Source organism: Perca flavescens, chromosome 17 (genome assembly GCF_004354835.1).
Source record: "Perca flavescens isolate YP-PL-M2 chromosome 17, PFLA_1.0, whole genome shotgun sequence".
Classification (NCBI taxonomy): domain Eukaryota; kingdom Metazoa; phylum Chordata; class Actinopteri; order Perciformes; family Percidae; genus Perca; species Perca flavescens.
In genome coordinates, this window is record NC_041347.1 from 7,421,117 (window position 1) to 7,448,818 (window position 27,702).

The following is a 27,702-nucleotide window of genomic DNA, read 5'->3' on the forward strand; positions in this document are numbered from 1 at the left end:
CGAAATACAAATTAAAGACTGTTTTTTAACACAAATGTGTTCATCTGATCTTGGAAGGTTATTGATAACTTATAGGCCTATGGTATATTAGTAGAACCACTTTGTGGTTAACTGTTGAAATAACAGTAACGTTCCCTAGATGACTTGCCAACTGTCTGTAATAAGCTACTTAGCTCTAAGGACAGTAGGAACATTGTTCAATTAAGAGACACATGCGTACCATCGCCATATTTCACTCACTGCAAAACATTCTGCATCTCTTTTGTGGAGCAGTTTATACTCCAGCAGCGGAGCTTCATATTAAATTGCATGGTGCAACAAAGATATAGAAGCTTACTCAATTTGAGAGCTCAAAACAATCTGGTAACCATATATTGCCAGATATTTGCGTGGCTATATTTAATTTTCAGTTTGTGTTGATTCTAGCGGCCGCTTTGGACAAAAGGCTTAGTTTTTTTTTACCACACCTGCTGTCATAAAGATCTTTTCTTGACGGTGCTGTGTTGCCCACTGTAGATTACTGAGTTAGCGTTACGGGGTCATATAGTTGAGATGAATGTTTTGCTCAGACAGAAAATCATTAATTTACCATAAGAGAGCCTATATAACAAATCTCCTGCTACCTTTTACCTGGCTGGACACGGCTTTTCTGGTGTTACACCAAAATCTGTGACTCATAATGTGTGACTGTAGCGCCGTCTACCTGCCCTAAATCCTTTGGTGACTTTGCGAGAAAAAAATGGATGATCTGACACTTATCTGGGATCTGCTGAGCAGCTCTGCCTCTGAGAAACATCTAAAAATAAGTGTGAAGCAGGAGAGCTCTGGAGAAAACAGCAAGAATCTAAGATAAAGTTTTTTATGAACAGATAATGCCATGGATTCTCTATGCCTCTGCCAGCTGGAAGCATTTTACATTTCATGACTTGTTTGCATTGCTAATCCTTTTACATCACACTTTGGCTTCGAGCGGCTTCAGAGGTATTGCTCAGGAGACAGTAAACACTGATGTAGGCTACCATAAACACATAATGGGCTTCACTCAAAAGAGTGATGTCATTGGGAAAAACAATAAGCGCCAGCGGTGACCTGCCGAAGCGACAAAAGAAAAGAAAGAAATAGCTGTATGCATTCTTCTATTTTTCCCAGCATTCGGCCAAAACAGGAAATTAGTTTTCTAGTCTACACAGAAGACAATTTGTTTCAGGAGTAAACAGCTAGAGTTCAGCAAATTGTGCTTGTAGCATAAGAGGCTTATGGCAGAGTCCAACAACAAGAGTTCACACTGTCCATAAAGAAAATAAAGAGGTAAACTTTCTTTTAAAATAAACGTTAGGCTTGGCTGTAGAGTTTTGAAATCACACTGAAACTTTATAGTAAGCAAAGGAAATATACACAGGGCATCATCACAGCCTTTATGAGGCCACAGTGTGATTCAGTTAGAGCGTCGAGAGAGTAAACAGTGGAAATTTAATTTCCTCCAAAAGGCCATGTTAAATTCTTTCAAAAATCTTCAGCTGGACCTACATTTGTGTATGCTGCTTAAAATGGAATTCTGACCCGAGTGCAATCCAATGTTTGCATGTGCTGCAAAAGGGATATTTTGGGGAATAAAATGTGTGACATAATCCAGCAATTAACTATCAGATCTAATGATTGAAAACGTATTATAACAATTGCTGGCTTTTCAGTAATTGCTCTAAATGTCTAACTGGCAGTCTTGTATAAAGTACTTGAAAGCAATACTTCAGTAAAAGTATCTTAGCAGAAAATGACTTTGGTAGAAGTTAAAAGTCCAGTGTGTAACGTGTGTAGTTCTTCATTATCAAAATCTGTGTTGCCCGTTCACCAACGTGTCCTTTTTCATGAATATTTACCACCACCATCAATTCCAAGTATTCCTATTGGCTTCAAATGTTACATTTGCATTCTCATGAACTGGGGTAAACGCTCCATATTCATGTGCCATCTTGAAATACGTTAGCCGGTAAGAGACATAGAGGACATACTGCTCCTTGGGACCACAATGGAAATAAGCCTTAGGGCTTTATTGTGTTATCCTGACCTTTTTGTTTTTTTTAAGGTATGGTTCATAGTTGTATCGTATTTTATAATGAAATGGGCAAATAAAATCAATCAATCAATCAATCCGCCTTTCGTGTTTTCGCTGTCACGTGATAAACTCCCAGGTGCTGCTAATGCTGCTAATGAGTATCATAGCTTCCCGGCCCTGGCAAGTTTGAAGAAGGAAACATGGAGGACCGCACATATTCAAAATCCAAATTTCAGGAACAGGAGTCTTCTTCTTCTTCGCCCAGAAAAAGAAAAAGGAAATTGAAAAGAGCAAGAGAGCGGCTTTTTGAAGCGTGAAGGCTACCGTAGCTGTAATACCTACTTTGAACTGCGTGGCGCGAGAGAGTTGATTGATATATAATCTCAACGCTAGATGGGAGAAATTCCCACATATTGGACCTTTAAAGTCACCTTTTAGAAGTCTTAAAGTATCTGATATTTACTGTACTAAAGTATCAAAAGTCATTTTCTGATATTAAATGTAAAAGTATTAGAAGTAAAGTTTTTATTACTTGTTGTGGTCATTTGTAATTCTGGCCATACATAAGCACTGTGTAAAAACAGGGGAAGGGCACTTTACCTTTTTCACTTTTCTTTTTTATTTTTTTTAAATGGCTAAGCTCTGTTTTTGTGTTGAACCACAGTAGGAAACACAGATCTCTTTTAACATAGGAAAAGACCTGGTTCAGAGCTGTTAGCAACTGATATTGCACAACCAAACACCAGAGGCCTACTATCAGTGTTTGGGCAGAGCTGCCTCTATTCATCAACAGGGTTATGAAAACAGTGGTCATTTTCTAGGAACTGTGCGTGTTGCTGTTTTCTGGAGTGATTGAAGACTCTTTCTGTAGAAAAATCTCAATCTGTGAACAACCTGGATTTTCTCTTTTCATTGATTTGATGTAATTGTAATTTTGTCAAAGCAAGGCAAGGCACGTTACAGCAACAGGCAATTCAAAGTCATTTACAATTAACATTAAAGAGCAGTTGAAAACTATATAAAACAATTTTTTTAAATTAAATTTTAAAAAATATTAAAAAAATATAAAATACGAGATTTTAGGACGCTAGTGTGGGACAATGTATAATACGCCGTTGCTCTATACATGTAATCAACCCGCAATCCTTGCCATTCCCAGAATGGCCGCGCCCACTGGACTTACTTTTTAATTCTCTTTATATGCTTACATAGATTGTCATACAGTTCCAATTTTCAACAATGTAACTTCAGTAACATTAAAAAATATAAAAAAATAGATAAAATACAAGAATAACCGTTGCAGTGGATTATAAGAAATGAACAATTATTTAAAAGGTACACTGTGTAGGAATTTCTCCCACCTTTCAAACAAATAGTGCTCTCTAGCGACTCGCTTTTTCAAATGTGTGTTGCGACTACGGTAGCAGTTATGTACCAAGAAGCTATGACAACATGTCTTCCAATTTTCGCTTTTTGGGCGACGAGGATTCCTTCTCCTGTGGCTCGGCATAAGTAGGATCCTCCATTATGAACTAAAGGGCAGTGCAGACTTTCAAATTTGATCTGATCTCCTTCTCTGTTTCAGCTGGTTTCAGTCATGTGACGCTGGCTCTGAACAAAAACTCGTTGTGGATTAGCTAGACAGGTCGGCTAGGGCTTTATGTCCCTCTCAGCCATAATAGTCTTTCAAAATGGCGGAATGACATGGACTCCTCCTTGGACTTGCCCGTCCAATGTAAATACAGATGAGAAATTCTTCGCTTACGAGGATAAGTCAGATCTTTGGCAGAGGTCATTTTACACCAATGAGGACATATTTCTGAATGATTTTAGCTAATAAAATACTTAAAACACTACACAGTGTACCTTTTAAAGAAAGCAAATATTGCGTTGTTTCGTATTAATCCAATTTAAAGATATTTCCCATTTTGAGATTATCAGTTGTGCCAAATTACAATCAAAGTTGAAAACCATCCGATCAGTTAAAATCAGCTAACATCCTGTTTCTAACTGATTACTGATTGTGAATCATTCATCATTCAGTGGAGGCCTCCACCCTTCAAAATCACAACATCCCCTCTGGATCATCTAAACCACACAGAAAGGAGTGATTGTCCAAACACACATATGCACACTGCATTCACTTTTGCGTTGGCTTTGATGTGCCTATTAACCAAAAAGCCAGGTGCTTCCACTCCACGTTCACCACACATTCAAATTCTCACAATATGCTTTGGAAAAAAAATCCTGTCCAAGGACTCCCTCCAGAGTTCCCCTCTGAGAGGATAAAAGCGTCGGATTTACCACTTCAAAGAACTTTTAATCTCATATTTGCCTCAGCAAGATCTCCAATTTACCCTGCAGGAAGTCACCCAACCTCCATTATTGTTGAGGTGTAATATAGAACTCTGGAATTATGTTCTTCCAAAATGGTGCTCAGCTGCAGTTGTATTTCAAGCATTTGACTAAACAAATAGAACAACCCCTAAACTTAATCCGGGCCCCTGCATATTCGTGGGGAACAAGGGAATCCCTTTTACCTTTTCTCTCACAATGCCAAGGTTAGAAGGTAGGAAAAAAATGTCCATTTGATTGACATAGAATCATATCAAATTGCCCACAGTGAGAAAGAGGAGAGGACACATATGGCTGCCCTCTGTAATGGTCTTAACTGGAGCTTCAGATCAAAGCTGGACAGGTAGAGTACACTGACACATTGTATGGGTCCTGTGGTATTTGAGTTAAAGAATGTAGGATTACGCATCCAGTCATATTACTATAGATAGATATAAAGTACTTTTTTGTTAGTGAATATGGTCCATTGATGGTAAAATGACTGGATCCAATCCAGAATTAGCCAAGTGATGTTGACAGAATGGTTGAAATACCTGCACTTCTACAGTCTTTCATTTTGGTCTTAAAATGCCCTGAAAATGAATTGGAGTTGTACATCAGCCAGGTATTATTTAATCTGGCTATTGTTGAAATACCTTAGGTCAAGCCAATCCACTACTGGATAAGGTTAAGCCAAACTACACTTTGGCTTAACCTCAAGTATTTCAAGGTCTTTTGTTTCCTTTGAAGCATGTCAGAGACCTTTCAGACTGTGTGAAAACATTTCAAACTGGCGGTATTCAGGTATTCAGATGGGGGACACTGTTCCCCCATGAAAAACAACATCATCAGTCATTTCAGCAAAGGCCCAATAATTCAGGAAACAAAGACCTCCAGATGCCCATAAGGGTCTACAAAACATGGGACTTTGACACATGAGAATGCTGTTAGTTTCATGTTTTACACCGACAGCCAACGTTGGGAATTTTTTAGACTCTGACCACAATTGTTTCCAAATCTTAACCAAGTACGTACAATTTATTTATAGAGTGCTAATCCCAAAAATAAATGAAATTAAAAAATGCTATACAAGATGAAACATTAAAACACAATACACAAAAAATGTCAAAGTAATACATAATAAATAAAATGCAGACAGGTCAACCAAAAGCCTGTTCACAAAGGTAGTTCTTCAACTGATAAAGAGTCAACAACCCCGAACCTTGTTTAAGTAGTTATTTCAACCTAAACCAGTATCTTTTCCATACCAACCAGTATCTTTCCCATACCAGGTCATTTTGGGCATAAACCTAACCAAACCTTAAAGGTCCCATGACATGGTGCTCTTCTCTTAGTGGTCCCAAGGTTAATACTGTATCTGAAGTCTCTTTTATATAGACCTTAGTGGTCCCCTAATACTGTATCTGAAGTCTCTTTTATATAGACCTTAGTGGTCCCCTAATACTGTATCTGAAGTCTCTTTTATATAGACCTTAGTGGTCCCCTAATACTGTATCTGAAGTCTCTTTTATATAGACCTTAGTGGTCCCCTAATACTGTATCTGAAGTCTCTTTCCTGAAATTCAGCTTTGGTGCAGAATTACAGCCACTAGAGCCAGTCCCACAATGAGCTTTCCTTAGGATGTGCCATTTCTGTGTCTGAAGCTATTGAGGAGGAGAGAGGGGGGGCAAGGTGGAGGGTGGGGGTGTGGCCTTGACCAACTGCCACTTTTCTCGTTTGAAAGCCATGATGTCTCTCCCTCATGGGTTGGCCAAATTCTCTGGGCGGGAAAGGGGAGGTAACCTTGCTTGTTATGACCTCATAACAAGCAGATTCCAAAACGGCTCATCTGAGCTTTCATTTTCTCAAAGGCAGAGCAGGATACCCAGGGCTCGGTTTACACCTATCGCCATTTCTAGCCACTGGGGGACCATAGACAGGCTGGGGGAACGCATATTAATGTTAAAAAACCTCATAAAGTGAAATTTTCATGCCATGGGACCTTTAACCATTGCTATGTCAAATGAGAAAACAATTTAACAGTGATATGTGAGTTTCAAAGGCAATGCCGTCTTGCCAATAAAGGCATCAGATCAAAAAACACTTCAGCAATCACAGACAACATATTATTGAGGGACTTGTTGAGAGAATAAATCTATATTTCTTGATCTGTTTAACAGGAAAAGGAGACAGAGATACAGTACTGGACAGCGAGGTTGTCCTGACCAAAATGAAGCTCTTCAGCAACTTCCAGGAGAGGTTCCTGATGGCCGAAGACGACGTGTCCACCATGTCCACCGTGTCTGTTACGGAGCAGGACATTTCGGACCCCACCAAAGCCTCTGAGGTGAATTCCCATCTCGATGACAAGTCCGGACAGCTTCGGATGGAGTCCGACTCCGACTACCTGTCTGCCATTTTCTTACACTCTCAGCTGCCGAGGTTGTACAAGTTTGAGTCGGAGGACTCAGGAGTGGAGCTGACAAGTGGAGCTAACTCTCCGTCCACCCCGACAGGCTCTGAGCAGAGCTTCATGGTCCACAGTCGAGAGTCCTCCTGCAACACCTGCAACCTAAACTCTGACCCTACCACTCTCCCTGATAAACTAGTCACATATGCACAGACCTCAGAGATTAAACAGGCAGAGGACTCAGTAGATAATAGTCCGGGCACAGCAGTGGATACTCAGGATAATGTGTTCGTGCACTCAGAGGAACTCAGTTCAGCTGCGAGAGTGGAACTGCACATAGATGAGGAAGTGGATAGAGACCAGTGTAGGGCTTCAGGACTCAGCCCTGAAAGACATGAGGAGATGATGTCTGGACAGCTCAAGGAGAACAGTGCTGTAAGTGAAAGGACCTGCTTAGAGGATACGAGGCCTGGGAAGCAAACCTCAACAGGAGTCTGCGATGACGTGACGGCCACTGACTTTCAGCCAGAGCCTATAAGGAGGAGTGCCACCAGTGACAGCCTGAGGGAGTACATGGACGAATGCTGCAGACTTAGTGAGGTAAGAAGAACATTATGTCCAAACAGCTACTGATATCCATACATATTCTGCACTTTATATGGGTGCAGGCTAATAAAGGCAGCCCAAATGTTCTTCTCCCGAGCCACATCCTCCAGCTCTTCTTTGGAGACCTTCCTTCCTTGTTCCCAGGCCAGATGGGATAGGCTATATAGCCCCTCCAGCAATTTCTGGGTCCACCCCAGGGTCTCCTTCTAGTCTAGACATGTTTACTCCAAAAATTTTATACTTAAACATTTTTAAATCCAAAGTCACACGTGAGGTTTTAAATGTACGTGTAGCAGGTGGTACCTTGTATGCCAGCCTCAGCCACCAGTGTTTTTATGAATGTGTGTGTGAAAAGTGAGGGTACCTGTAAAGTGTAAAGCGCTTTGAGTAGTCACTTACTGTATGTACACATCGCCGCCGACTATATTCCGATTGGTTGCTTGTCGAACCGCGTCATAGCTCATTACCATGAAGTTGACCAAACTTCAACTTTCTGCTTGACGCTCTGGTCGCTCAACACGCCCAAAACGTGACGCCGATGGATTTGCCGCTTCTTGCAGCTGAGAGAAGCCGGCTCCCATTGAAAATTAATGACTTCCTGTAACTTAGAAGCTCAAGTCGGTGGTGTGTACGTACAGACTAGAAAAGCACTATATAAATGCAGACCGTTTATATTTCTGTATGTGAGTGTGTAGTATGTTTAGTGCTTCCAAAACTGAACGACAAAACAGGGGAATATGGAGCAACGGAGATATTTTGTCTTCTGTCATTATCTCTAATTTGAAACTCTTTCCATCTATGTCAGTACATTTAGTGCATTTATAGGTATGATTAACACATCAAGGTCATTTCAGATTCTGTCTTTAAGTCGTTGAACAAAAGTATGTGAAAAGCACTGAAGCTGTACCTATGCTTTGACCTATTCCTATGCCAGAGAAATGACAAAAAAGCCACTGTACTCATTCATAAGGGGCATACTTGATTCATGTTACGGGAAAAAAAAATAGTTATTTTCTTGTTCACATCCAAAATGAAAGAACAAAGTGGGCTCTACAGAGAGAGCACCTGGCAGCTGTGGAAGCTGCAAAGTCATAATCAGCTTTTGATGTTCCTGAAAACATCACAGTCAGGCTTTGAGACTATCTCTCATTGCCGGCAGCTATTAGAGTGAGAATCTAATACATGCGTATGAATGATGTTTTTATTGGAGGGGAACAAATTGTGGAAATAATACTAAGAAAAAGGCTTAAAGCATCTTTTAAGTTACAATCCAAAAGAGGATGTAGCTTGTCTCAAGATAATGATAGCTATAGCATCAACATGCTAACTTACAATACTTACAATGACAACGCTAACAGGCTTATGTTTAACAGGTGTAATGTTTACTACTGTTATAGTCTGTGTCTCACATGTTAGCATTCATAATTAACACTACACACAAAGTACAGCTAAGCCTGATGGGAATGTCATCATTTTTGCAGGTATTTGGAAATAAACTGAAGTATTTGACAAATCAAAATTATGACCTGATCATGGTATTATTTTTCATCCTGAGGGGAACATGGCAATCCATCAAATAGTTGTCCACCATCCTCCTCTTCCTCGATCTTCCAAAACAATGTCAAGCTCAAAGGCCTTTCTGAAGACGAGGCTTTTATCATTGCTGGCACATCGGGCTAGCCAAAACACGAGCTTACACTCAGATAAAGGGCAGTACGTGGGGAGGGCATGCGTTACAGTGCACGGCAGCTTTTCTATGAGCTCGCATGTCATGCAGCACCTGTTCATCTCTATAGAGGGACTGGAGATTTTTCTAGCGATACTGTCGTTAACCACCTGCCCCTTCTCTCATCTGAATCAAACCCTCCCCCCCACACACTCTTTTCCAAGCCCAGAGCTTGGCGGCCTACCTGGATGCATCAAATAGGTGTCAAATATCTCAAATTACTCACATATTTACCCAGATAAAGGCTCTTTGATAGGTCCCTGGAGCCCTTGTAAGGTAATGGCGTGTGGCAGTGGCTTTTAGGGGCCCAGCATGACAGACTCTAGAGGTACATGAAGGTAAGGTGGTGTTGCCCCCACGGTCATCATTATCACTTGTCACCACAGCTAATAATGTAATTCCTTTCCCTGCTTAATGGAACTCTGTAGTCCGTGGCAGAGGGATATTGGATTTTTCATGCCTCAAATATGTGAACATTAAGGACTTTGTCTGTTTTACCCACGTGCCTTTTCTCTTCTACTCTGTTCCTCTGTAAAGTATGTCAGTGAATAAAACAATAATGGATTCAATCATCTTTGCAAGTTTTAAGATTCAGATGTAAGAGAGACTGTATCATTGAGTGCATTGCTGTCATATTTTCAACATCAGGTAGTAACAGTGATCATATAGACCTTTTGATCTGCATGTCTGATCTCACACCTGGCATCACTTTTCAAAGCATACCTACCTCATTGGTGCTAGTGTGAAATGTAATTAATGAAGTCTGGAGGCTTTTGGTTGACTTGAATTCCTCAGCTGCACAGCATAAGTGAGAAGAGCACAGATGTGCTCCTGCCTTCATTGGAAGGGTTGTTTCCAGTCACTTACATCACCCTGTAAAAACCCCTGTAACGTCTATTTCATTTATGTCAATGAATACAAACTAAACAATAATGTGACTGACAGACTGATCAACAAATGAACCAATTAGTTTTTTAATGCAAAGACTCCAACTTGCAATAATAAGCAGCATCTTGCATTTCAGTAATGTTATGTCTTCGCCAGTAATGTTAGGTAACATTACCTGTTCAAGAAGGAAAAAGTAACAAACGTATAGACTAAATTCATTAACATTTCAATTGAAAATTAGGCAACAAATTAGCTCGGACATACCATAAAAAATGCAGGCCAGCACGCATATATAAACATTTAAGCTAATACTAACATTACATTATTACATTAACGTTATTTTTACTTTTAGTTTGAAATCTTTCATGTTTATAGATTCGTAGGTTATTGGTAGGAATAAGAGCAGGATAAATAGGCTGTCAACCGTCTGAGGGCTCAGTTGTGCTCCAACCAAAGTGCTTTCTGTAACTTTCTGGATATTTACAGCATTATCAGCAAAGTACTCCTTTAAGTGTACACTATATTAAGATTATTTTCAGTGTGTTATGTTGCTGTCAGACAGACCTTTCTGATGAGGAACTGAAGCTGCTCTCTTCAAAGCCACCAGACTATTAATCAAAACAATAATTTTGTGTTCTACCACTGCGTTGATCGTTAGTTAGTTTGTTTTATTGTGTGACTTTTGTGAATCTGAACTAACTCTTTAGCGTTAAATAAATAGCCTATGCTGTTACCTACATTCCATAGCAACCACCTCGATATGTGCAGGCAGCCAGCCCAGCAGAACATATTTTGTTGTGTATTTGTGTCGGATCAAACAACTGTGATATAATAACAACATATCACGGCCCGTTCTGAGCTATTGCTGAATTGTCACAATGCGGTCATAAAACCTGTTGTAAGAACTTGCTCAGTTAGTATACACTCGCATTAAAGGATAGGTTCACATTTTTCAAGGTTTTCCTTAAACAATAAGACAATATTTCCATGTCCGTATGTACATTGAAACATTATTTGGTCGCTGTACCAAACTGGCTGTAAAGAGATCCCTTAATGTGATTCCAATGTAAGTAATGGGGGGACAAAATCTCAGGAGGAAGCTGCCGTCAATATAAGTCTTCAGCACACTGAACTTCAACATGCATTCTAACACAGAAAGTGGATTGTGGATTTTGTCCTCCAACTCCTCTTTCAATGTAACAATGGGCATGCAAGTGTATTAAGATATGAACTTTTCCTTTAAATCTTATAGAAGTTTGCTAAAGAAATACGTTTGCATTAATGGTACATTTCAGCTGCTAGTCTCAAGCTTAAACAAAGCTCTGTCGTCCCCCATTTGCTGTAAAGTGCACTATATTTAATTTGCAACATTGTGTCCAAATTGTTAGTTTGAAATGTATGCACTATCAACCTGTTCTCACTCCCAACTGGTAAAATATAGACCCATGGTCATTGGCTGTCAGCGTCAGATACGGCACAATAAGCACCCCTCAGTGTCTGTATGGACCAGGCAGAGCAGCAGTTCCGCGGCACGTGAAGATGACGTAGTTTTAAGAGCAACAATGGTAGCAAGTAGTATTAAAGCCCTAAATTCCATGTGGGGAGGTTGGTTAGGGTGGTACATGGGTCAAACACAGGACTAACCCTAACCCTAAACCCAACTGTCGTGTTTAGATCAGGCGCTAAAGGAGACTTTTAGCGTCAATAAAAACGCCAAATGCACTTGACCAAGCGTCTGTATTTTACGCGATGAGAGTGAGAGTGTATTGGCACTATATAGTCCTCAAATATTCCAGTAATGCAACTTTATGTTAATAATCCAATGTCGCATTTGATAGATGCAACACCTGTTACAGCTACACATTTTTACAGGTAAACTATCTTAACCATTTACCTTGCTATAGATGAACAAGGGAAACTGTGCACATTAAAGATGGCAACCTCTGTTGCCTCAGAATGCATAGAGGACATCAAAAAATATTTTCCTTAAAAACTAGACTCAACTTTTGCTTTTTGTTGACCACAATACTAACCTAACAATATTAAAAGAACTAAAATGTGACTAAACATTGTATACATTTTCATTAAAAGACCAAATCAAAGTCAGGTGCCAAAACTAACACTGGACAGAAGGACAACTCCAGCATATAGTGTCCTCCGGTTCCTGCCTGACTGCTTTGAAAGATATACTGCAGGAAAGTGAGGCAGAAACACTATCTGTGTGTGCTGAAAAGACCGGGGTCTGGCTGGGAGAAGCAGTGTACGTGCTTAGCCCGTACCTTCCTCCCTATCTGGATGCTCTACACATCTGGTGCTTCATTCCTTTCCAACACTGTCTACTTTAGGAAAGTATCTTGGATGAACCAAAGATAATGGAAGCATCTACAAGTGCGGGTCAGAGAAGGCCTCAGTTTCCACGGTGATCTTCCACGTTTTTGTCTTATCGTCCTCTTATTTAATTGTGAAAGACGTAAAAATTCTTGCCGAATCGTCCTAGTAATCTCCACATAAAAAAATGCTTACTTGTTTAAAACATACGTCCCGCATTAACGCAGAGAGACACTCTGTAGCCATACAGAGGAAAAGTCCAAATCCGAATAAAAGACTGGGTGTTTCCAACACAGTTCTTTGGATCTGTGGTTGTGATATTATAGGCTGTATGAATAACTTGACTGGCTTTGTCACATCTGTATATATGGAACCATTTGAATGTGGTTCTCCAGAGAGTTTTAGCCACACTATTCAATTCAATTTTATTTATATTTATTAAATATTATAATGTTATAAAATGTTATAAAATAATAATAGAATGACTAAGAGAGGCAGGTTAAAGAGAGGTGCCTGGTCGGGCTAGAACTCTCCCCAACCGGATCGGGCTGTACTGGCCTGCCTCCCTCTACTCTCACTATATTATTGAATATATGATAGGTAAATCTGATGACTGTAAAGAGAAGCAGAGAAAAGCAGGGGTGCTGTGTCTGTAGCAATAGTGTGCTAGTGTCTTCCCACCCGAACCCAGACTGGGAGCTGGTTCCACAGGAGAGGAGCCTGTTAGCTGAAGGCTCTGGCCCCCATCCTACTTTTAGAGACTCTAGGAACCACAAGTAACTCTGCATTCTGGGAGCGCAGTGCTCTAGTGGGACAATAAGGAAGACACACTAGAAAGCTTGCTCTAGCTACTGTGTAACTCTTAAGACTGAAACATGTTAACAAATATCTGCAGTAATTGTCATAAAATTTGATACAGATATACACTAACCAACATTTTTTGACTGGTTTTTGGACCCCCCTCTCGGACCCCCCCAATACAGTAAAACTGCACATTTTAGAGTGTCCTTTTATTGTGGCCAGCCTAAGGCACACCTGTGCAATAATCATGCTGTCTAATCAGCATCTCGATATGCCACGCCTGTGAGGTGGATGGATGATCTCGGCAAAGGAGAAGTGCTCACTAACACAGATTTAGACACATTTGTTAACAATATTTGAGAGAAATGGGCCTTTCGTGTACATAGAAAAAGTCTTAGATCTTTGAGTTCAGCTCATAAAAATGGGGGCAAAAACAAAAGTGTTGCGTTTATAATTTTGTTGAATGTATATGGTCTCCAGAGGATGAATCGTGTTGATTTTGGTGATCCCCTGCATTCATACCCAATGCACCAGCAGGTAGTTCTAACGCTGATCCAGCAGCATCCACACTATTGTTATCCAAATCTTTATTATTTTGACTTATGCGCATTTTTCCTGCAGGACTTACCAGTCGATATATACACCAACCCTCACTTATGATCATGAGCTTTGGGTGTTGACATAAATAATTAAATTGCAGGTACACCCGGACAAATGAAGTTTGTTTTGGGGGAGGAACTCGGATTAGTAACATACAATATTCTCCTGGCTCTCTTCCACTCACTAGGCTTTGTTTATCTGAATTCCTGCTAAGTAATGATTCCTGATCTGACGTCAGCCACTAATGGTCACCTCAGACAATATCGGATTCAGTATTGCATGCAAACACAAGCACATACTGTTCAGTCATTGTATGCCTCTAGCATCATCCAAACTTACGTTATTTCACATCCTTGTCACCTTAGTTTGTTCCATGTGTGAGACATTATTGGCCCTTGTCAGTGGAAACTCTGAGGAAGTGCGGCAGGGTGTGTGTGTGTGTTTGTTTGTATGTGCTTTCCTATTTTAAAATGGGTCTATGCACGCATAAGTGGGCATTCCTGAATCTCACTCTCTCTTCCCGGCTGTGGATAACTTAGTGGTCTCTGTGGGGCCATGGATAAGATCAGCCCCAGCCCTGATAATGTGCCTGTCTCAGCCTGCACGGCCTCTGGTTACAGACCCTCCCCCTCATCAACAACTACCCCTGAGGAAGTGAGGGTCATCTCCTGGAAGGAATACCCTTCCTTATCTTAATTAGCCACCAAAATACTACTAGAGGTCTGGTAGCCTGGATGCTGTAAAGTCAACAGATGAGGAAATCCAACCGATAGATATTACATTAACCCTTTGAACCTGATAGATGCAGTTTGTGTCCGAAACTGATGGGGTTGATGAGAGCAGTGCGAGTGAACCAAAACAGCAACGGTACGGGTCGTAAAATCCAAACAATGTGCTACAAGATGCTAAAACACTCCATAGAGCTGAGGAGGACTGTTGGTGATAAATTACTCCTTGAATAAAAATATGACCAAACATTGCCCAGTGAGCTGTAATTAAACCTCTGGCCAGAGGCAGGACATCTTTGTCCCAGCTATATATGATGACATATGATGAACGTGTAAAAAAAAGCTCAAGACAATGAAAACTGTCCTCCATACACAGGAGCAGGGCTAGACGGGGGGCACGAGGTGGAACCGGTCCCCCTTTAATAAGATTGCTCTGTCCCCCCCCCCCCATCCATTGGGCTAGAGTGCTGTCAATCTGACAATTGTGATTCCCATTGGATCAGAGTACTGACACCTGGCTCCCTGTTCTGCCAATCTTCCCAGCCCTTGTCACATGACCAATTAATGTTTCCATGACGACTATCCAAAATTCTGATACCATGGAACAGCACTGGAACAGTTGTTTTTTTTAAAGTGGCAGACTGAGCCCATAGAACATGTGTATTGTATTCAGATATACAATTTGTTTAAAATGAAACTAATAATGAATGTGATGTTTCATTTAGCAGAATTACATTGTGTTGTTCTATCCTATCCAATATTTCCTATATTTCTAAGAAGATTTTCTATGCTGACTGGTTATTGGTCCTCCCTGTCCATACAGTGTCTGGTGTGGGAACGGGTTCCTGGTTGTGTGATCCACAGAGGGTTTGTCCATTAGAGGAAATGAGTGATGTCAGTCCTGCAGCCTGTTATGGCTTCTGGCCCATTGTTAGGCCGCTGTCTCCATCTCAGTTCCCAGTTGCCTGACTCGAGTTTCGGTGTCAGCAGCACGGAAAAGAGGGGGTAAAGACCCTGTCCTGAACTCACATCCTGCTTTTGTTGGGACTTTTTTAGGAATGTTGATCATTGGATAAATATTTGCTGAAAAAATCCTTTTATTTTGTATAGCTGAAAAACAGCACCTCCTGGCCGAGGAGAAAAACAAATCAAGGTTTCCATTCTTTGCATCCTTCCCTGAGTTCTTGGTGATGCAGCAACTGTAACTATTATGCTCTTAATAGCAGCATGTGTGAAGCAAGCATAACTCAAATATTTGTTGATTGTGTGTTGACATCTTCATTTCTACCATGGGAATGTGAAAATAACTTTTTTTTTTGGATGATATTACAATGGGGTCTATTCGTCAAAGACTTTGCACATTTCCAAACTTTTTATTGTGCACCATGTCAATACATTTATTTCATATTCTACATGAAGTCTCTCCTGATTGAACATGTGATGGTGATGAGGTTCTAAATGGATGTGCACATGTACTGAATGTTTTAAGTGATAATTATAAGCCTGTTATTAAAATGAAACCTTACAAAATATCTTAAAAAGCAGGTTTATTCGAATGAACCACTTTCAGCAGTTCTACAGTTTAGTTTGTTTATTTGCACAATAAAATAAAGACAACAATAACACACAAAAAAGTGAAATAATCAAAAAATAAAGATTGTGCAGGTGAGATTAAGAAAACCCCCTAGGGGCTTATAGAAGGAGTCTCACCTAAGGAAGAGAGGAATACTAATGATAATGAACAATTACAATTACAAGTGTCCTAAACAAAAAACAACAAATTGAACACAAGTAAGCACTGAATAAAAGAATACATAAAAAATAAAAGCACAAGGTTGGTTACATAAACATCAAAGGCATAAAATTATTAAGTATATAGATAAAATGAGGATATGTGGACTGCTGTTTGTATGTGTAAGTAAAAATGACAGACAGCAAGGCCAAACAAAATGTGATATGAATAGTTCAGATCGATACAGATGTCGTCAAAGTTTCATTTTGGGGAGATCATTTGAAGTTGGGAAAAAGGTAATAAATTACAATATATCACACAATATTGCACTTGTTTAAAATCCGAATAACATTGTATCGTGACATAAGTATCGTGATGATATCGTATGGTGGAGCCTCTGGTGATTCCCACCCCTAATGTACATGGTGAATCAATCCGGATGTCTATCATGAATATGATCAAATCACATTACTGTCCTTTCAGAAGAAAAAAAAAATGAAAAAATGAACGAAAATTTTTTTTTGTCTAGCTTACTCCTGGTACACTGACTAACCTGCACACCTTCTGTTTGTCCAGGCACAGCAGAGGTCCAACCCTCTGGGTTCAGGCCTGAGTTACCTGGAGCACATCTGCCAACTCATCGAGAAGATTGGCCAGCTGCAGGAGACCAACCTCCAGCTGCAGAGGCACATCTGCAGCCTGCAGAAGGACGACAGGATGACAAAGACCAAAGAGGTGTGACACTGTTCGGATACTTATTTTGTCTCATGGTGTCTCTGTTGCAGGAGCTCGACCCACACTTCAGGCTAAAAGTCAAGGGGTCAGATTAACGTCACATATCAAAACAAATTGGTTGAAAGTAAATTGTGAAAGTGTAAACTTTGATTTTAAAACTGAAAAAAAAAATAGGATTCAAACACTTGGAAATAAGATTTGAATGTGTGAAAATTGTGTAGCTCTGTTGTAGCTCATCGCTGCATCCAGGGATGAGCGCCGCTCAGGACAGTTGTGATTGGTTTAAAGCTATAGTGTGTAGTTTCTGTCGCCCCCATGAGGAATTCTAAGTGATGACAGCTTGCTAGTAGCCAAGGAGGACACATAGAATTCAAAAAACATGACGGACTCTTCAGAAGAGGTCATTATCTTCACTTGAGTCACCGGACACCCCAGTCTTCTGAACATAGTCCTACTGAGAAATCCAGAGAGAGTTGTGTGGAGCTGATGGTCTTAATTAGCTTTGTAGCAACTCATTTGGCAATGGCTTGAATGGAACGGACGTTCATTAATATCAGAAAGTTACACACTAAAGTTGTAAAGAAAAACAACCAGAATAGATAAGCGATGTAGCCAGACCGTACTCAAAGTGCTGACACAGCGAGACTAGGGGGGTTTTGACATGTATTTCTGATGTGTTATTGTCTGTCTGATCACAAACCACGTTCAGAATGCAAAGCTGAAAGAGCAGACTTAAATCTCTGAAAAGGGTGTGTTGCTTGTCTGCAAAGCAAGTTTCGTAACTTTGAAGACAAATATTTCAGACATTTAACGCTTTAGTGCTTTTTATCAGCTTTGCTTTTTGCTTTTTCAAATCTTAGTTTTAAGGTTTTGATATGTGATGGTAATCTAACCTCGTGCAGGTGCACAGGTTTATCAAACTCCTGAATGAGAGTACCAATTATCATTTTCAACTGAGGCCTTGGCCAGATTTTTCACGGTGAAGATAAACTCTTCAAGCCATCGGTCGTAAATTCTGGCCTTGTGTCACAGAGAACAATGCTGTATAACACTGCCACAATTTTTTTTAAATTAAGGCCATGTGCCGAGGATACTATATTTACAACCTTCACTCTTTGCACTAAGAGAAAATGCGTACTGAAACTAAGAAAAAAGCAATGTCAGCAGGCAATTTGCCTTTCTTCTTTGGTGAGCAACCTTAGTTTGTTTTCCAGTAAGCTACAAAATCCAGAGCCTGCTGCCCTGACTTAGATCTCACTAACGATAGCAGCTCTGGGTGTTAGTTCAGTGCTCCAAAGAAACACACTCGTCATTTGTGTTGTTTTTGCAATGTTTTATCAGATGTGTTGTTTTTTTAGCATTTTCCCTGTCCAGTGAGATAAAAGTATTGGTTTCATTGCTCCAAATATTGGCAAAAGGCCAAATCTTTTGTGTAATGTATATATCATTGGTGTTTGTTGTGTTAATTCTTTTCTGCATTAATAGTGCCCCTACTGTATGTCTGTGGTTCCCAGTGGGCATGGATATTTGGGTCCAGCTGAACAAACTGATTATGTAATTTGATCGGTGCAATATCTGTGTTGGTGGGAAGAAAAAAAGTATAAGAAGTTAACCAGGCCGTGGTATGAGTTTTACGTCACTGATGACTTTAGATGGTTGTAGAAATTGCCATGTGTGGGTAATAAATGCTGTGCATCGTTGTCATCTTGAACAACAGACTTTTGGCGTAAAAGTTGTGCCAAGTCGGATATATCATAATTACGAATTGGATGTTGACATGACAGCAGTTTACAACTCGGACAGGGGTCATTTCAATAACTTTGATTTGACATGTGTGCAGCATTAACCCCATCTGTTACTCTGTGACCCTGTGGGGAATGGAATCACAGAGAGGTTACAGGACCACCCTTTGTCCCATCTAAGCTCATCAAAGAAAGAACGCTAACACTAAGTAGACCCCTCCTCTCTCTAACGCCGGACAAACACAGCACTGGGGGGCAAATTTACAAAGAATGGCATGCGGTTGCTGATAGCACCATGAATTGCACATCACTTGCAACTGTTTGCAATTTGTAGGCCTCTGGCAAATTCTACTGCCACTTTTCCATCATATACACTAATCTTAATTATTGCATTTAATGAGTTTTCCTCCCAATATTTGTTTTTGTTTATATTTTTATTATACATAATTTTATTATTGCCTAAATCTATATGAGTCTATCTTTCTATAATTTATTTAGATATACTTTATTTCTTCACACAAAAAGAGAGGGTAAATAAATGTTTTGGTCAGCTTCAAAAACAACAGAACTCTGCATTTCATATGTGAATATCTACATAACACCAGCTTCTTCTTTTTGTAAAGATACATTTTTTATTGCTACATACAGACCAAAAAACACAAATTGAACAGGAACAAAAACTGTCTCCCACCCCCCACCCTCTGCGGTCTCAAGGAGTAAAAGCAGCTTCTTCAACCTTTTTAGTTCTCTATTCACACTGCAGGGTTCTCTACATAACATAAATGTTGATTTTCTGTTAAAGACATTGGCACGATACATACAGAGGGGTTTCAGAAATCCTGAACTGATACTATAGTGCAGTCAGTTTTGGGCTCAGAGGCCGGAACTGCTTTCCACTGGAGCAATGGCCGAGGCCAGCAGGAGTCTAGGACTTCAAAGTAGACAAGTCAAGACTGTGACAGAGACGGAGAGGAAAGAAGGCTCACTGTCACATATTTAATTCATACAGCCACCATTTTGAGTTTACAAATCTCCATACCTTTATATTTTTAACCAATATTTCAACGTCCACCTTAGGACTGAAAATGTCTGCATATACTGACTCCTCAGTAATGGACCAAGCCCTTTTGTCTGATTCCCTGCTGTTATACTCCCAATGGCAAAATCCTATCTCAAGCCCTGTCTGACTGGCTCTGGTCTGCTGTTCACATCAGCAAAACAAGCACAGCTGGACCCATGAAGGCTGGCAGAGGACAAACAAAAAGCAGTTACCTCCAACAGTACCCCCAGTACCCACCAGCAGTGTAGTAAGTGGATCACTGGGGCAAGTAAGTGTTGTCCGTAAGCATCCCATAGCCCAGATTAACATAACACGTAAATGTTGAACAGCGCACACTGTCCATTATTGTCAAACTTAAAGGGTAACTACCATTTTTTTCAACCTGCACCCTATTCTCCTGTGTTTGTGTGTACGTGACTGAACAACAATCTTTGATATTGGTCCAGTGTTAAGCATGAATGCTGTAACCGGCAGCCAAAGACTGGGGCAAATGTTCAGTGTCAGTGTGGTCCACTAAAAGTGCTTTATTTTGCCACTGACAGGCTCAGATTATTATTCTAAGTGTCTGACAATATTATGGAAAGGATCCCTACAGAGAGAGACCTTTTGAAACCTCTTTAAGACCTTTCTGTTTAACCAGAAACAGCTCTGAAGTCACCAAACCCACCAGACTCCATTTAAAAAAATCAATACTTTTAGCTAGAGATGGTCCGATACCATATTTTGCTTCCCGATACCGATTCCGATACATGAACTTGCGTATCAGCCAATACAGAGTACCGATCCGATACCAGTGTGTCGTATATTTCATTATGTTTAAACAATTGTGTACTACCTGCATGGATGTGATATTATTTCTATCTTTGTTGTCAGTCTGGCTCGGGTTAAACATGAACAAATACAAACAATGAACAGCACAGAACTTTCTTTTATTCTCCAGTTTGACAGTCAGTTATAACGTAAAAAGAACATAAATAAACTACTTTAACGTAGATTTTCTTTAGGGCTTTATTACGTGGTATTGGATCGGTGCATAAACTCCAGTACTTCCCGATACCGATAGTTTTATTTTGTTTCTGTCGTCTTTGAATTAAGTTTATTTTATGATGCTAAAATTACTGATTATTTACATGGAGTCTGGTGGGTTTAGCGAACGCAATTTCGCAGATGTTTTTATGTTTAAAAAACGGATCTTACTCTAACAGAAAGGTCAACCTCCTTAGAAATCCTTTCCATAATGTTATCAGACACTATTGCCATCCAGTAATTGTTGAGAAATTTCAGTTTGGACCAAAGTGGTGGACAGACAGATCAACAATGAGCATGAATAAACAACTTGACCAATAAAAAAGATAAAAGAATAGTTTCTATTGTTTAAACGTGGATTCTGCGATTCTGGAGAAAGATTGTTGATATTTGACCTCAATACCCAAACAATACACCGCAAAACGTATACTGGATTAGAACTGACCACCTTGAATAGATTCTTGAGCAGATATTTAAACCAGATTGTAGTTAAAATAATGTACTAACGGAATATTTTTAATAAATTCTAACTGATTCTGCAGTTGTGCACAATATTTTGACCTGTTGCATGTAGCTTTTGAGTCAGCCATAATATAAAAGAAAGCATTGATCTTTTTTGTGTCTTTTCTACTAAGTCTCTAGCATTTGGAACCAAAGAGCAGATGCTTCAGTTCAGTAAAAGTAAAACTGGAGTTGGCGCCTGCAGGCCTGATCTGGTCAAACCCTGAATAACCTGAAGTTTAAGTTAAAAAATGGTGAGGCGCGGGATATAAATGATGTTATGTAAGTGGTTATGTAATTAAACAGAGAGAGAAGTGCTTTTGTATTGATATCTGGAGGGAAGTGTGTGTGTGTGTGTGTGTGTGTGTGTGTGTGTGTGTGTGTGTGTGTGTGTGTGTGTGTGTGTGTGTCTGTGTGTGTCTGTCTGTGTGTGTGTCTGTGTGTGTGTAGGCAGATGTGCAGTTGGATGTGTTGTTGTAGAGGCCCGTTTGAACCTTGCCTCACAGTAGGTGAAAGGTAACTTTAGAGCAGGGAAAAAGATCATGTGGCCAAAATCAGGAAATCCCTTTACATAATGAGCCATTTGGATTTCATGACGAAGCTGTGCGTGTGTGTGTGTGTTTGTACAGTATAAACATTATTTCCTACAATAGAGCAGAAAAAAAACACGCCTCTTCCCTCCACCCCCTATTGCTGCTGTCGTAGGCTGCATTTGCGTAGTTTGCACTATTATGGGACTTTACATGGAGATGATGTCATACTGTAGTTCCCTTTCAGTGGAGATGGAAGGATGTGGACCTCAATTAGGCTGATGCTCTGGGATGACTCACAGGATGAGCATACTGACACTGTACACAAACAAACACACACACACACACATACTACATACCTCATTCAATTATTAAAAACACTGGTTTATGAATAAAATTAGTGCTTTTGTTTTTACATTACTAAATGGCAGTGAAAGAATGTCAATGTAGTTAAATACTCTTTTAGAGTAGCTTGAAGTGTAGCTTGATACTTTTCAAAGGTTTTGTGTTCAGGGCCGCAACTTTTCAATTGAGTTTGGAGTGAGACAGTAAAATGACTTGGGTTTTGACATGGTCATAGTCAGGGTCACCACATTGAAAACTGTGGCAAACCTCTGAAGGAAAAGATTTCATGAGAGCTTAAACAGGAGTGCATGGTCTATGTGTTGCAGTGTTTTCAGGTGATTCTCCATTTAATAAAAGAAATCTGTACAGTTAAATTTGACATGATCATAGTCAGGGTCATTCTGAAGAGTACTCCATTAAACATTTTAGCAAACCTATCAGGGATTTATTTTTTTAAATTAAATGGAAATAATGAACAGTTCAACCACTGGCAGTTCAGACACAAACTGCTCTGGTTTATTGGCATTTCTTCTAACCAATCACAATCATCTTGGGCGGTGATAAATGCTGGACGGCGCCACGGTGCCTCTGCAAAATAGCCTCAGGAAGGAACTTGTTTTGGTGGAACATGTGTACGTTCAAAAGTAGTTTTCTTTAGACATCCGGCGAAATTTCCAGAGGTACCTGAACAATCCCGGAAATGGAACATTGTTGACATAGACAAGACACTAACTAACTGTTTTCCTCCATCAATGGTGATGATTTTGGCAAAACTAATATTGAAAAGCATTCATTTTAAATAATAAACAAGGCAATCAGTTTCTACTAGTTTCTATAAAATGTATGATACAAAGTGTTAAATTAAGAATATTGTGATGTTCATGTAAAGCTGTTTGTGATCTTTCTGAACAGGACTTTTTCCAGCAGCACTGCAGCTGTGGAGCAGCCAGCCTGGCCTTCCACGACGTCCACAAGAGACACTTCAGAAGTGAGTGTCTGTCCCCCAGTGGAACCCTCTCTGACCTGTCCACCATCCACGAGGTCACCCGGCACCCGGCACTCATATCAGCCAGGAGAGGTACAGTCATGACATATTTTACCTTATTTGCTGGAAATATAAGATACATAAATATATGATGATACATTATTGTGTATTTTAACCAAACTACTTTCTTTGTGTACAGTATGTGGGAAATCCATACTCAAACAAACAGGACTGCAATTGTGTTTGATGGCACAGAACTCACCATACAAAGCCAAACTACATGCTAAAGGTTTATTAGAGAGCATCTAGCAGAGACATTTCAAGATGTGGGATATATATATATATATATATATATATATATATATGACTATTGGTGCTTTCACAAAATATTTACACAAAAGAGAGTTTTGATAAATAATCACCAATAATGTGGATACAATGACTAAGTAGGTAAAGACAAACAATAAAACAGCAAGTATGAAGGTAGGAAAATGTGACATCACTTTACTGTTATGCAGCCTTTAAAACCAGGAAAGACAACACTTATATCATATCACTATATTACGATATCCAAAATATGAGACGATATCTAGCCTCAATATCAATATTGCCCAGCCATAGCTTCACTTCTTCCTTCACAATAAAAGCCCAACTTAAATCCACTTAGAGCATCTGGCTAAGAGGAAACTTTTTCACATGCTATTTCTAATCCGGGCAATAATATACAGTTGAGTTGCATATTTTATAAAAGCTTTGAGGGCCTTCTGAAAGTTATTTTGAGGTACAATGACTTAGAATAGTAACATACTCTATATCTTTTTTTATATCTACACATCATTATAAATCTTTAGCTGTTTGGGTCCCAAGGCAGTTGCCTCCCATGTTGAATAGTAAAATTAGTTTTTGGTGTTTTTCCCCGTGAACCAGAGTGTATTTCAACAGTGTTGACCGTGAGTAGCCATGACATGGGTATGTGACACAACTATGTCATGGCAGGTGTGTTCAGGACCCAAGAAAGCGCAGTGTGAGTGTGAAGTTGAGCGCATCTCGAGAAATCTGCAAGCAGCAATTCCACAGGCTAAGCAATCGGCCCGTTCTGAATAGGCATGTTTTGAATGGACACAGCAGTAGTTCTTATACTGTAATCAGGGGCAACTGCATGTTGTTTAGGAGGTAGAGAAGTTGTCTACCAATCGGAAGGTCGTGGTTAGACAAGTTCTCTTGGGCAAGAACACCAAAATTGCTCCCAATATAGGTGAATGTGTATCTGATGAGCAGATGGCACCTTGTATGGCAGCCTCATTCACCCGGGTATGAATGTGTGCAAGTTTGTGTGAACTGGTTGAATGGTGCCTGCAGTGTAGAGCACTTTGAGTGGTAATCTAATCAACAAGTCAATTAGTGATGTCAAAGCGAATTCAAATAAAGAAAAATGGTGGTTTGGCCATCATTACCACTCTCAGTTGCACGTTGCACACTCTCAGTCTTTCCTTCATGCCAAAAGAGACAGAAGTGTTTTTTTTTTTTTTTAAATAGCACACACCTGGCCAATCACTTCAGAAGTGGAAGTGATTGTTGTATTGTTGATTATGGAAATGTGCAAAAACTGTTATGGTGCAGCACTCCTAAATCCGCCATAGGAAAGGAGGTTTTAAACACTGTTCAAGACCATGTCACAAGCACTTAAGGCCTTTCACAATTTTACAGTGCAATGACAGATTTTAAAAGTGTGTTCACTTTCGGCTTTACCTCCAGATAATGTAAGTTAGACAATCTGGCTAAATTGTCCGTTGTTTGTCAGACTTCCTTTAAGTGATGTTGCTCAGAAACTGCTTTGGTGATAACAATGTCATCACAACTGGCCAAAATACTAGACCCAACAAGCTGCAGTAGGAACTGTTGGGATGAATGCAAGGTTGCCATTGTATATCAGGACAAGTACGAGTATATACTGGTACATGCAGCTTCATAGTACAGAGAAAGGATTGGGCTTTGAGAATACAACATCCATTCTTTAGTGGACAGGCTATTTCTCTGAGACATACAGTGGTAGTTTTCTGTGAGTCTATGATATGCAGCTGAGTGCCCTGGGGGTTACTGAAACCACCCCTGTTTAACCTATAGCATTTAATTACTAGTAGGATCAGCACTTAATAACCTGCCACAGTGGGATGTGTCAACAAACACACACACCCAACTACGTATTGGTGTTTTAATTTCAGTGTTTGTCTGAGATGTTCCTGAAATGGATCTCTGTTATTACAAAGCTTTATCAGTACTTAGGTTTCATGTTATGTTATTGTTTTCGGAGCAGTTCACATTGCCTGAGGAGGTAGTAGTGTCTGACAGCTCGCCGGTCCAGTGGCAAAGATGGAATTATGACTCAAATGGGACACGGGCGGAATTCCTGGCATCCTGCTAAGGGCGGGAACACATAATGCCCCGCGGACTCTGGAATGCCTTGGCTCTTCCTGTGATGGGCAGGAAACTGGATCTCAAGAAGAGGTTGAGAAGTCAGGAGAGATGGGGGCCCAGATTAAGTGCAGTAAGGGGAGTGAATAGCTCTGACTGGGCCAATTTATTGTCATATACCAGCCACTGATTGTTGCGAGTGTTTACTCGGGAACAGACACAAACTAATGAATTAAAGAAAGTGAAAAACAGCATCAAGAGTGCTTCTATTGGATTTGTGTAATTGGAGAGTCAGGGCAAGGGTTAGTTTAGGTTTGGGTTAAAATGTAGGTATTGGATGCATTCACTGACCAAGGGGAAAAGGCAATGCAAAAGTTCAGACAGAATCATGCCAAACGTGTATTGACTGACTTTCACGTAATTCCACATAAAACCACGAGACACAGAAGGCCACGTGTGATGAGGGGAGGTGTGTTTTCACACAGACGAACAGAGGCAAATAGGCCTGTGCTGAGTTCCATCACCATTTGTCATAACAGTCATCACTCCCTTCTCAACATGTGAACAAACACTTTGCCTCACAGAACAAACTTATGTAGAGTAGATGTGCAACCTACAGCTTATTACACTACAATGATACAAACATGTTGTAAGTCAGTGTCAAGTTACAGTGTGTACATGCCGAACTTCTGCTTGACTGAAACTGGCTTATAAGAATATTCACCATCACCATTGTTTCCAGCAGCAGCAGGCAGCTGTTTTCACGAAAAAGCTCTGAGAAGCAACTGTACTCTACCTGCTACCTGCTCTAGACCAAAGAGAGCAATCAGGTCATTTGACTTATATTCATCGGGTGGCAAGAAACACAACTCCAACAACCTGTCTCCTAAAAATGAGGTTTACAAATACATTTCTTAAGAGATGGAATGCTTCCTGGAACGTATTCAGCTAAATTCAGGAAACCCGTGGATGTAAGAATCTTAAATGTACGATGCATGGTGTGGGAGGTTCTGACCAAAACGCCTTGATTATAATATGACCTGCTGGTGAATATCTGTCTGAGGTACGTGCACTAGTCTATACCACAACCCTGAAATGTTCACTTGCATAACTTGTACGGTGTAGGCTGCAGTACTACTGGAAAAATAATAAAAAGATGAACAGTTTGAATAGGTCCCGATGGTGCTGGGATCCACGCATGCACAAATTCCATTCTCCGGTGTCAGATTCCTGTGCTGTGTACTCCCACCGTCCACCCCAACCACCTCCTGAAGGCCTCTGTCTCGTTCAATAAGATACGTGCATCGTGGACTGGAAAGTAATTTGCCAGTGAACATAACCCAGGCAACAAACACATTTAGGCTAACATAATGCAAACTCCTTCATCACTATGTAAATGTGACTTTTAGGACCATGGGTTGGACTCTAAATGCAGCATTGGTCCCTCTCTGCTGATTGGGTAAATAGGACATTCTTTGTTAAACCTTGTGTTGCCCTCGGGTCAAATTTGACCCGTTTTCATAGTTCTTTATATCAGAAAAATGGTTTTCTGTTAACCAAATTTCCCAAAAAATAACATGGATGCATAGATGTACGTTGTAAGGCACACATGCAGCATTCTTCACAGGAAAAATGAATGATTACTTCCATTGAAATTTTTTATTGTATTTGATAGCATTTGAAAAAAAAGTAAATGGTTTTAAAATCATCCTCTGATCTTAACTATTAGTCAAAATAATTCATAAGGTTTATTGACTATGAATTTAAAAAAAAAAAAAAAACACAAAAAAACGTTCATTTTCAGTTTTGACGCAGAAGGAAAACGTGCCAATAACCAATCTATAAGATGATAATATGTCAGAAGTTTTCAACTTGCTCTGTTGACGCCAGGTGGCCAAACAATAATACAAATAATAACAACAATAAAGATGATGAGGATAAGTGACTTGGACCCCCTCATAACTGCTTGCAGTTCTAATTGTTTCTGTTTCTGAATTTATGGTTTATTTCTTATTAAATGTTTAATATGTTTGTTTGTGTTTCACTAAGGCAAATTCCACGTAGGGTAACTACTCTGGCAATAAACCCCTTTCTGATTCTGATTCTGATTCTGATTCTGATGACAATAATCTTATTTGAAACAAAAACTTGGCTTCCTC

General features: G+C 39.9%; 1 protein-coding gene across 1 annotated transcript in view; it reads left to right on the forward strand.

Annotated features, from left to right (window-relative positions):
• The window catches only part of si:ch211-250c4.3 (uncharacterized), a 63,055-nt gene that overhangs the window by 18,757 nt on the left and 16,596 nt on the right, over positions 1-27,702 (forward strand). Inside the window, exons 2-4 of the mRNA XM_028603713.1 lie at positions 6,569-7,398; positions 16,784-16,942; positions 23,059-23,224. Of these exons, the coding sequence (XP_028459514.1) occupies positions 6,569-7,398; positions 16,784-16,942; positions 23,059-23,224 (1,155 nt within the window). The remainder of the gene's footprint in view (positions 1-6,568; positions 7,399-16,783; positions 16,943-23,058; positions 23,225-27,702) is intronic.